Source organism: Liolophura sinensis, chromosome 3, assembly GCF_032854445.1.
Source record: "Liolophura sinensis isolate JHLJ2023 chromosome 3, CUHK_Ljap_v2, whole genome shotgun sequence".
Classification (NCBI taxonomy): domain Eukaryota; kingdom Metazoa; phylum Mollusca; class Polyplacophora; order Chitonida; family Chitonidae; genus Liolophura; species Liolophura sinensis.
The window spans coordinates 13,055,126-13,067,786 of record NC_088297.1 but is presented as its reverse complement, the minus strand read 5'-3'; the positions used below and the strand labels follow the sequence as shown (position 1 = coordinate 13,067,786).

The 12,661-nt window shown below is 42.1% G+C and overlaps 1 protein-coding gene across 1 annotated transcript in view; it reads right to left on the bottom strand.

The window, feature by feature from the left end:
• The window catches only part of LOC135463376 (multiple epidermal growth factor-like domains protein 6), a 74,589-nt gene extending 67,996 nt beyond the window's left edge, over positions 1 to 6,593 (bottom strand). The window contains exons 1-5 of the mRNA XM_064740634.1: positions 6,434 to 6,593; positions 4,321 to 4,458; positions 3,139 to 3,276; positions 1,311 to 1,448; positions 7 to 144 (exon numbers count right to left, since the gene is read on the bottom strand). Of these exons, the coding sequence (XP_064596704.1) occupies positions 7 to 144; positions 1,311 to 1,448; positions 3,139 to 3,276; positions 4,321 to 4,458; positions 6,434 to 6,533 (652 nt within the window). The 5' untranslated portion in view covers positions 6,534 to 6,593. The remainder of the gene's footprint in view (positions 1 to 6; positions 145 to 1,310; positions 1,449 to 3,138; positions 3,277 to 4,320; positions 4,459 to 6,433) is intronic.
• Positions 6,594 to 12,661: the final 6,068 nt, after the last annotated feature.

Genomic DNA, 12,661 nt, shown 5'->3' with positions numbered 1-12,661 from the left:
TATTACCTTCCTGGCAGTTGTATCCCTTGTATCCAGCAGTGCAGCCTTGACTGTTGCATGTCCCGTCTACGTAGTTACAAGAGTCCACGTTCTTACAGTGACAAACACTCTGACATCCTTCTCCGAACCAACCTCTTGGACAAGCTGAAATAATAACCCCCTTCATTGTATTTTATCACATGATACATCATTATGGCTAACATATCATTATCGAAATGTTAGATGTGTTGGGCGAATTAGCTTTTATTAAATCCTAAGGGATAGGAGACTATCCCATTTAAATGACCTAAGGTGCTCATTTTCCCAGGTTCTGGGAGTTCAATTTATTTTAGAAAGGTGCTTTGAGAGGTGTCTGGAAGACAGGATGATATCCTACTGGGAAAATGTACATCTTAGCACCAGAAGTAATATCTTATGACATTTATTTGTCATCAAAAATGCTCTTTTGTGGTTCAATTTTTAGGTCATTTCTTGTATATCAATTTTGTAGCAGATAATAGCACATTTGCGAACAACTCTCTCCAAATGGACCGGATACCTAGGCTGAAGAAATATATTATTCTAGTTGATGCTTAATGCCATACATGTACATAGGAATTTTGCACTCAGACAATGGCAGCCAGCCTGGCATAAACCACCAGACTTTGGCAAGTCACTGGCCAACTATCCCACCTGTGACATAAAAACACGTATGCACACCATATTGGTGACAGACAGGTTGTTGTACGGTTTGTTTGAGAAAATTGTATCACCAGAAGTAAGATATTTCATCACCTTTATTTACCGCTAATATGCCTTTGATCAGTCGAACTTTCAAAAGAACATACAATCTTTTGGACTGTATACCGACGATTAACAGTTCTGTTTTACAAGGAGATTCAATCCTTTTTTCAATTTCAGGGCACGGAATAAAAGTTAAATAAAACTGAAAAATCATCTAATTTGTGGGAAATGTGGCCTGTCTCAGCAGTTGGCCCTGTTACAGTAGTTATTCCTGCTGTGAAACACAATGATTTATTCTTGTGATGTGAAAGCTAGGAAAAAAAACAAGAAAATTGTATGAAATGCATTAAGATCGGACAAAACAAAAAGGTGGATTTTATATTTTATTTTTATTCCAAATAAAGCAAACAAAGTCCATAAAGTTCATACAGTGGGCTGGCATGTAATAACTTTTCTAAAACTTTCGAATCATATTAGAGCCAGTCTGATATGTACTGAATTTGATATTATTAGCGAATATGAATTTTTTGCCAAAAATCTCCGGCTTAGCCTCTTGACGTACTGTAGCTTTCTGATAGTCATGTTACCTTCCTGACAGTTGGATCCCTTGTATCCAGCAGCGCAGCCTTGGCTGTTGCATGTCCCGTCTACATTGTTACATGAGCTCACGTTCTTACAGTGACAGGCACTCTGACATCCTTCTCCGAACAAACCTCTTGGACATACTGAAATAATAATCGCCTTCACTGTATTTTACCGCACCATACATCATTACGGCTAACATATTGCTATTGGAATGCTAGATGTGTTGGGTGAATTAGCTTTAATTAAATCCTTAGGGGAAGGGGACTTCCCTAAATGACGTAAAAGTTGCTCATTTTCCCCTATTTTGGGAGTTTTATTTATTTTAGAAAGGAAAAGTGTTTGAAAGGTAGCATGATATCCTGATTGGAAAATGTACAGTTTAGCACCAGAAGTAATATCTCATGACATTTATTTACCATCAAAATGCTCTTAAATAGTTCAATTTTTAGGTCATTTCGGGTATATCAATTTTGTAGCAGATAATAACACATTTGCGAGCAACTCTCTCCAAATGGACTGGATACCTAGGCTGAATAAATATAAACTGACTGCCAAAAGAAAGTTTTGAGTTGAAATCAATTCATTTTGCCAAAACAAAAAACAGTATGACTGAAGTTTAGTATATTGAAAAGACCAGTGACTTTAGATATTGAAAGTCTTGAGTAAGAACGGACAAAGCAGCCCTCAAATCATTTTACAAGTGAACAAACGGAGCAAGGGTAGAAAAATACCCATTCCACCTTGCTTAACAATGGACAGAGTATACAAAAAGTTATTTTTTTAAAATCACTCAATATCAAAACCAGTCAATAAAGCCACTCCTTGCTTTAATGCATGCAAACACTCTCCGACGCATAGAAAAAGTCATTCATCTGATGAGATGACGTGGGATTCTTTGTCATTCATCTTGGAAAGCGAACGCCAGTTCTTTTCGGTTGGTTGCAAGGTGTGGCCGTTGTCTTAGTCGACGACCCATGATACCCCGAAGGTATTCTACTGGGGACATATCTGGGGAACGTGCAGGCCACGGCAAGACGTTGACGTCGTTGGCGTCCAGGAAGTTCTGCACAACTCGAGCTGTATGGGATCTGGCGTTGTCATACTCGTACAGGACACCACGTGGCTACTTTTGAAGGAATGGCAGGACAATAGGACGTAGAATTTCATCCACGTAACGTTGAGCTGTTAGGTTCCCGTAGATGATGACCAATGGTGTCCGTTCCTCTCCACAAATCCCACACCACACCATCACGCTGCCGCCACCAAACGGTACCACTTTCTGGACGCATGATGCAGCCGTTCATTCGCCTCCTCGGCGGTAAACTCGCTGTCTGCCTTCGGCTCGGAACAGACAGAAGCGGCTTTCATCCGTGAAAACAACACGTTGCCAATCACGTCGCTGCCAACGGCGTACAATTCGAGCCCATCGCAACCTCTGGTGACGATGTTCGGCTGTCAACAACTGCCCTCTGAATGGCCGATAGGCCCCAATTCCGTGAGCCATAAATCTCCTGGACACGGTCTGTCGACTGACCCGGTGACCTGAGACATTTATTGACGATTATGGCACTGTCAGGAAGTCGTTCCTCAGGTGTAAGGTGCGCAGGTACCCTTCTTCTCTGGGCGTAGTTACTCTAGGCCTGCCAGTCCTTGGCTTGTCCGATGTCTGCCCTGTCTGTCTGTTATGTTGCATCAAGTTTGACACAGTTACACGAGAGCAGCCAAAGGTCCTTGCAATTAGGGCATGGGTATCGAATGGGTATATCGAATATGAACTTTTGGCCAGAAATCTCCGCTTGAAGTACTGTAGCTTTCTAATAGTCATATTACCTTCCTGGCAGTTGTATCCCTTGTATCCAGCAGCGCATCCTTGACTGTTGCATGTCCCGTCTACGTAGTTACAAGAGACCACGTTCTTACAGTGACAAACACTCTGACATCCTTCTCCGAACCAACCTCTTGGACAAGCTGAAATAATAATTCTCTTCACTGTATTTTACCACATGATACATCACTATGGCTAACATATCACTATCGAAAGATATGTCGGGTGAAAGGAGAAGGGAACTGCCCTAAATGACGTAAAAGTTGCAGATTTTTCCAGGTTTTGGGAGTTCTGTATATTTTAGAAAGGTACTTGGAGAGGTGTCTGGAAGATAGGATGATATCCTAAGGGGAAAATGTAAATTTTAGCACCAGAAGTAATATCGTCTGGAATTTATCTGCCATCAAAACTGGTTGCTGACAGACCTTCCCACGTACGACCGGAAAGGAAGACAGCATGAACTGGACTTGAACTCACAGCGACCGCATTGGTGAGAGACTCCTGGGTCATTACGCTGCGCTAGCGCGCTAACCAACTGAGCCACTGAGGCCCCGAGTACCTCTAAGTACCCATTTCAAAGGTTCATACACTTTCCCTCCCTCAAATTCCACGACCGTTTGGGAACTATAAACTGACTATTCAAGGAATTTTCAAGGTTTATGCAACTCATAATATTCCAAATGCCACACATAACACTTTTAATTAGATTTTCTTTTCAATGACACTAAATGTTAACTGTCACTTTGTGTCAGAGGGATAAAAACGGAAGAGGGGGACCTCCTTGGCGAGTGGTAAGCCCACCAGCGTGGCGCACTGACCCAGGAGCCTCTCACCGATGTGGTCACTGCTGACTTCCTCTCCTGCCGTACGTGAGACGGTGTTGCAGGAATCTGCGGATGATCGTGGTCCCCCCCCCCTCCCCATGCTCTGCCCAGCTTCCTCCCACCATAATTCTGACCTCCCTCATGTAAGTGAACTATGGTTTCATCACAACATGTACTTGAAAGAATTCATGAAAAAAATTATATCCCCTCACAGTTTGCAATATTAGCTTTCACTCTTCATCTTCATTCAAGCAGTTGTATTCAGTCTTTGATCTCAACAAGTTCTGAGATGTTTATAAGACTGATGCAAACTCTTAATTCTACCTATCAGTGTTAACAGAAATTTCCAATAATTATGTGTACCTTCCTGACAATTGTCTCCTTTATATCCAGCACTGCAGCCTTCCCACTGGCACGTCCCGTCTACATTGTTACAAGAGCTCACATTCTTACAGTGACAGACACTCCAACATCCTTCTCCGAACCGGCCCCTTGGACATACTGAAATAATAAGCAATTTTACTAAATCACGGTAACCCAGATGACTCCATTATCTCACTGAAGCTGTGAGATTGCAAAAGGTAGTAAAGAGTTACTTTGTCGCACTGGCCACCCATGTATTCCCAAAGAAATGTACCATGCCGAAGGACACCAGACATGAAACCACACTCATTCACATTATACTAACACCTGGTCAACCAGTCCTGTTTCCTTGCTCTAACCACTCAGTATGGCTCGCCAAGTAAAGCAGCAAGTATCATTTTCAAAGTCTTTGGTATAACCCCATCTGTGTTTGAACCCAGATCTCCTGACTCGGAAGCAACACGTGTTTAGGTTTATTTAACTCATAATTTCCCAAATACAAAACATAACATTTTTATTAGATTTTCTATTCAATGACACAAAAGTTTAATTGTCACTTATGTCAGAAGGATAAAAACGGAAGGAGAGCACCTGCTCGGTATGCATTTAATCATGGAGGTTGGAGTTGGTATTTATCCAGTGTCCAGTATAGTTTCACGCTTGTGCGCATTTACCAGTGATGACACGTGGGAAGACCTACCTGGAACTGTGACTACGGACAAGCAAATTATTTGGTGCCCTACAGTAGAATACTGAGTGAGTGAGTGTTTGAGGTTTAACGTCGTACTTAACAATTTTTCCGTCATATGACAACGAAGGAATCCTTAAAATGCATGTAATGTGCCTCCTTGTCACAGGACGGATTTCCACCGCTCTTTTATCTAGTGTTGCTTCACTGAGACGACTTACCGAAGGCAAATAAGCCGCCCCGTCAGAGCCATTATACTGATACGGGTCAACCAGTCGTTGCACTATCCCCTTCATGCTGAACGGCAAACGAGGAAGTTACAACTTCCTCCTTTAAGGTCTAACGTGTGACTCAACCCAGGATTGACCCTGGATCTACCGCTTCCGAAGAGGACGTTCTAAGTAGTATACTGAAGCCAGCAAGGGAAGTACACAGGTGTCCAAGGTAAGGTTATGGAACAAGACAGGGCTATCATAATATAGGTAATCACAGCCCTGCAGAGCTGTCAACCCATGGCACCATTGGCAGATTGTCTCACCCATGACGTAAAGCCACAACGTCGCGTTACAAAGGGACGTCACTCTGTCGTCGCTAGTTATCTTCGCACCCACATTTCAGACGTTCGTCAATGGTCTTTTAGTTGAAATGTCCCACATCTCTCAATACAAGGGAGTTGTGTGCTAATTTTCAGTTGAGGTTCTATGTTTAACCTTGCGGTGGAAGGCTTAAAGGATGCATGAAACGCTTTGGATTTATCTCTTAGCGAACAATTTGGGATGAGTAATAACATATAACAGTACAAAAATTTTTTTCAACCTTCGTTTCGAGGGGTAAAAATGGCTTCAAAATATATATTTTTTAAGGCTTCAGCGGTTATCCCGGAAATTAAGTGCCTTGCAGTGGTGACGTCAAACATGATCCCTATTAAAAAGTACCCTGTAATGGAACAGACTGAAAAGAGACGGGAAACAGACCGAGGGGCGGGGCGTGGAAGGGGGCGGGGCAAGGAAGGGGACGTGGTGTGGAAGGGGACCCCAAGCTAGCCCGGCGAATTCAAGCGGTGCCTGAGTATGTCAGCTTGCCTACACTGTATATACATGTACAGAGGGATAGCAACCAGCCGACAAATCAGGTGTAGTGAACAGAGGTCAACGTAAATTTACACAAAATGGAAAACCTGTCAGTCAGTATACAATGGTATCAGTTTGAACCACAAATGACCGATCCGGTCATATGGAGAAAGTTGAATTGCTCCATTTCCATGGTCCAGTTGAAACGTCACATCATGTGGAAATCTGAAGAAGCTCTAAGGTGAAACTATTTTGGAATGCGAATGTGGTTTACCGGTATAATAGCCCGAGACTGATCTGGCTTAATACATGCGTTTTTATGTTGTCTTTTTTCCTTGGGTATAACGTCCTTTACCTGTATAGCAATCCATTCCCGTAAAGCCATCAGGGCATCCACTCGAGCATTGCCCCGTTATCTTGTGACAGACTTCACGAGGTGTCCGACAGTTACACATCTGATCACACTTTTCACCAAACCAAAAGTGTCCACATCCTGAAATTGTTATAAACTGAACGCTTACCCACAATGTGAATATAAACTTAATTTATTTATCTTAACCACATGTGCCCGCACGTGGTACGAGTGACGCGACATAGTCTTTCTAGATGATTTAACATTGTGCGTCCAATGGCCTCCTAAGAGTTCAAGATTAGAACCTGATTTACTGAGTTACCCAGAACATCAGAAAAAATGGCTGTTCATGTTTGTTTCCACGCCTCTTCCAGATTAACCCTTTGTTGTCTTTTCATTTACATATATGTGTATATACAGAAGTTTCCATGGCTGAGGTGGTTAACGCGCCGAGGCAGAGTTATCACTTACTGTATATCTCCAGCTCCTTGATGGTGAGTGTTGCCTTTCTGGAGATCTCTATCCTGACGTAACGAGCAAACATAACCTTTGTACACTGTATATAGTACTCTGTATTGTTCACAGATGTGTCGTCTTGGTAACACAGCTCAGAGTTGGACAAATCAGATGAATTGCCAATGAAGATTCTAAATCCATGAATATCTCCTGTTTCAAGAAAAGAGACAGTTAAAAAAAAAGAAGAGGAAAAAAAAAGACAAAAAATCTTTGGCACAAAACAAAAATTATTTTTTTCTTTCCTCTAAAAAAAATGTATAGCCCGTATTTAAATATATAGTGATGTATCATGTATCTTAAAGTGTCATTTTCGGCCGTAAGTGGGAAGGTCTGCTTGCAACCTGCGGATGGTCGTGGGTTTCCCCCGGGATTTGCTGGGGATTCCTCCCACCATAATGCTGGCCGCCGACGTATAAGTGAAATATTCTTGAGTACGGCGTAAAACACCAATCAAATAAATAAATAAATAAATAAATTTGTCATTTGTGTTTGCTTTCTCCAGCACGTGAACAAACCTGTGTGCTACTGCAGCAAACACAATGCAGGAGCATTCTATCACAGTTTAGTGTGCTGTGTGGAGCTCCATTACCTTACAAGTCTATTTTGCCTACCAGACTGCCTCAACATTGATCCTCACAGTCTATATGATATTATTTTAAGTAATACAAAGATTATAGACCAGTCTTACCACTGGTCAGACATCCTATTTGAAGAAGCTTTGTGGACACGTAGGTACAGGCCGGTTTTACATGTAAATCACGATTTAAAAGCCTCAAAAGAATTAGTCCTTTTCCGATAATGTTTACCCTGATCTTTTGAAGGACGCTGCTGTAAGGTTTGTGTATACATGTAGATGTGGTCAATGCTGCCCTGTCTATTCTATATATCCCTATGTTCTATACAGAATGTAACGGGCATTCCAGGTAAATCGTCAGAAATTTTCCTATGTCACGATCCCAGACAGAAATGGATGAAATTAATACTAAATGTAAAATTTGAGGTTTTTGACATATGGGTGTCCAAAAATTATATGATTACACTCACTGTTTACACTTACAAGCATTACCAAAACACGTAGTGTTTACAGTCGCAAATCCCCACCATTACCACCACACCCACTTTTACAGTCGCAAATCACTAGCGTTACAACCACACCCACAGTTTACAGTCGAAAATCACTAACTTTACCACCACACCCACTGCTTACAGTTGCATATCACTAACGTTACCACCACACCCACTGTTACACTTGCAAACAACCAACGTTGCCACCACACCTGCTGTTTACACTCGCAAATCACCAGCATTACCACCATACCCACTGCTTACACTCGCAAATTACCAGCGTTGCCACCATACCCACTGTTTACACTAGCAAATCACCAAAGTTGCCACCACATCCACTCTTTACACTCGCAAATCACTAGCATTGCCACCACACCCACTGTTTACAGTCGCAAATCAGCAGCTTTGCCACCACACGCGCTGTTTATACTCGCCAATCACTAGCGTCACCGCCACAAACACTGTTCACAGTTGCAATCACTATCGTTACCACCACACCCACTGTTTACAGTCGCAATCACTATCGTTACCACCACACCCACTGTTTACACTCGCAAATCACTATCGTTACCACCACACCCACTCAGTTTACTCTCGCAAATCACCAGCATTACCACAACATCCACTGTTACACTTGGAAACAACCAACGTTGCGACCACATCAACTGTTTACACTCGCAAATCACCAGTGTTGCCACTATATCCACTGCTTACCCTCCCAAATCACCAGGGCTGCCACCATATCCACTGTTTACACTAGCAAATCACCAGCGTTGCCACCGTACCCACCGTTTACACTCGCAAATCACCAGCGTTGCAACCATATCCACTGTTTACACTCGCGAATCACCAACGTTACCACCACACCCACTCTCTACAGTTGTAAATCACTAGTGTTACCGCCATACTCACTATTTACTCTCGCAAATCACCAACGTTACAACCACATTAAATGTTTATACTCACAAATCACCAACGCTATCACCACACTCACTCAGCTTACACTTGCAAATCACTAACGTTACCACAACATCCACTGTTACACTTGCAAATCACCAACGTTGCCACCACACCTGCTGTTTACACTCGCAAATCACTACCGTTGCCACCACACTCACTGTTGACAGTTGCAAATCACTAACGTTACCACCACACCCGCTGTGTACAGTCGCAAATTACTAGTATTACCACCACACCTGGTGCTTACAGTTGCAAATCACTAACGTTACCAACACACCCACAGTTTACATTCGCAAATCACTAACGTTACCACCACACCCAATCTTTACAGCTGCAAATCACTAGCGTTACTACCATACTCACCGTTTACTCACCACCACATTCAATCTATACACTCGCAAATCACCAACGCTACCACTACATTCACTCAGTTTACACTCGCAAATCGCCACCGTTACAAGAACATTCACTGTTTCACAAATCATCAACATTGCCACCACACCCTCTTCACTTGCAAGTCACCAGCGTTGCCACCATACCCACTGTTTACACTAGCAAATCACCGAAAGTTGCCACTATATCCACTGTTTACACTCGTAATTCACCAGCGTCACCGCCACACCCACTGTTTACAGTCGCAAATCACTAGCATTACCCCCACACCTGGTGCTTACAGTTGCAAATCGCTAAAGTTACCACAACACACGCAGTTTACACTCGCAAATCACTAACGTTACCACCACACCCACTCTTTACAGTCGCAAATCGCTGCAGTCACCACCACACCCGGTGTTTACAGCTGCAAATCACTAGCGTTACTACCATACTCACCGTTTACTCTTGCAAATCGTCAAGGTCACGACCACATTCAATCTATAGACTCCAACGCTACCACCATATCCACTCGGTTTACACTCGCAAATCACCACCGTTACAAAAACGTTCACTGTTTATACTCGCAAATCATCAACATTGGCACCACACTCACTACACTCGCAAATCAACAGCATTACCGCCACACCCAATGTTTACACTCGCAAATCACCAAGATTACCACAACATCCACTGTTTACATTCGCAAATCACTAACGTTGCTACCACACCCACTGTTTACAGTTGCAAATCACTATCTTAACCGCCACACCCACTGTTTACAGTTGCAAATCACTAGCGTTACCACCACACCCACTGCTTACAGTTGCAAACAATCAACGTTACCACCACACCCACTGTATACAGCTGCAAATCACTAGCATCACCGCCACATCCACTGTTTACATTCGCAAATCACTCACGTTGCCACCCCACTCACTGTTTACAGTTGCAAATCGCTAACGTTACCACCACACCAACTGTTTACATTCGCAAATCACTAACGTTGCCACCACACCAACTGTATACAGCTGCAAATCACTAGCATCACCGCCACACCCACAGTTTACAGTTGCAAATCACTAGTGTTACTGTCATACTCACTGTTTACTCTCGCAAATCACCAAGGTTACCACCACATTCAATGTTTACACTCACAAATCACCAACGCTACCACCACACTCACTCAGTTTATACTCGCAAATCATCAACATTGCCACCACACCCTCTACACTCGCAAGTCACCAGCGTTACCGCCACACCCACTCAGTTTACTCTCGCAAATCACCAGCGTTGCCACCACACCCACTGTTTACACTCGCAAATCACCAGCGTTATCATCATACCTACTATTACACAATGTATATGAACATTTTTAGGTCAATGTTTTGAGACTAAGTAAATGTTCAGTGCTCCAAACTGATACCCTGGTTAACTGGTAAGCAATCAGCCAGGGAACTTCGTTTCATTCTAGCTGTATTTAACACCAAGAGAGTTATTTTTATACTGGGTTTCTTGTATAGAAAAACGGAAGTTCTTAATAACCCTCTCAAGATGGTTCCAGATGATAAAAAGGTAAATTTCGTCTCTATTTGGGTAACATTTCCAACAGGTAGCCAACTACCTACAGTAATAAAATTTTCTCCACACAGCTGTATATATCTTGCTTTTAGTTGTCTGAAATGTCAATTTATTTCCTCACCTCTTTCATTGTGAATTTATTTCTTCTGACAATGGCCAATACATAAACTGCGACCTGGTACTACTATTTGTCTCTGGTAAAGACACAAGTTTGCTTCAGTATACGACCACAAGGGCATCGTCAGCCACTCATTGTCACCAAGGACATGTAAGCAGCGCCAAAGAGTTCGGGAAATCTACAAATTAACTGTCCAAGCCAGGTATAAACCTGCACCTGTTATGTCCCAAGGAGTGAAAGGCGAGCACATCAACCACTTAGCCACTGTCTGCTCCCGTACAGTGACTAGATATGTTCTACGCATGTATCAGGGGCGTAGAAAGTAAGTGAAAAGTGGGTGGACCACTGTGCCAAACAATGAGGTGAGGGACCTGAGACAACTACATTGTAGGTCCCGGAATCTCCTATTTAGCATTCGAGCATATCTCGAGAGAAAAAAAGGGGCGCCTCCGTGGCCGAAGTGGCTCATTACTTATAGCACGCCATCCTCTCATCAATGCGGTCGCTGATTCTGCTCCCGCATTGTATAAGTGAAATATTCTTGAGTGCGGCAGAAAACACCAATCAAATAAGTAAACCAAATAGGAGTCATAAAAATATCCATCCTCAGGGTTGTGATTATCGTAAGTATACTGTACATTTTGAAAACAGATTTAGTTATCGGATTACATCCTACTTTATACATATGTGCTTACTTTCCATCAAAGTATGCGCTATATCAGTGGTTAAATATTTATTCAAATATCGCATGCGGATTAACTGAACAACAAAAATATACATTGACCAGAATAAATAAGGCGCAGAGCCAATAGGGTTAAGAGGTGCTAAGACGAAGCTCATCTGAACAGGGATGGAGCATCCGCAAAATCGCAAAAGGGAATTCCTATCCATTATTATGATAAAACCTACGTAAAATCGATATTCTTAAAATTCTTTGTGATAGAAAACATGCTGACACGGTTTCACAAAACATTGGCTTAGTAAGTATTATAGCCTTGTTGAAAATAAGCCATAAAATAGGGCAAATACTGCACTGAGTTTTGTCTGGTGGACAAAACACCTCGAAGGTATATAGACGTGCATGTTTTCACTCCAATGGCATGCTGAGTTAACAAAGCCCGAGTTTGCAAATTACAAAATTTCAGATACCAATTTTCAATAATGACATGATCCAGATTATATCGACTTTTCCCCAGATTAAAATATATGACCAGTAAACTTAGCGCGTTAATGTTTTTGAACAAAGTAAAAGAAGTGCTTTAACATCTGATTCAAAGCAGTGAGAGAAGTACTGAACATTCACTGTGGTGTATTTTTTTATATTGTAGGGCTGAAAAGTGTTGGTTCAGAATATATGTTGGCTCCCTCACTTTTGAAAGTACCTACTCGACCCACCCACACCTTTTCCCCCACTTCCTATGCCACTATTTATGTATGTGTGCGTTGGGTTTTACGTGGAACATAATTTTTCACATGACTACAACATTTTATTATTAAACTGTGAGATTATAAAAGGCAAAAAAAAAATTATAAAAAAGCTTAAAGGAAAAGACCTCTAAAAATCGAAGTAGTTATCACTAAATAGACCATTTTAAAACTGTGCATAAATATAATTTCAT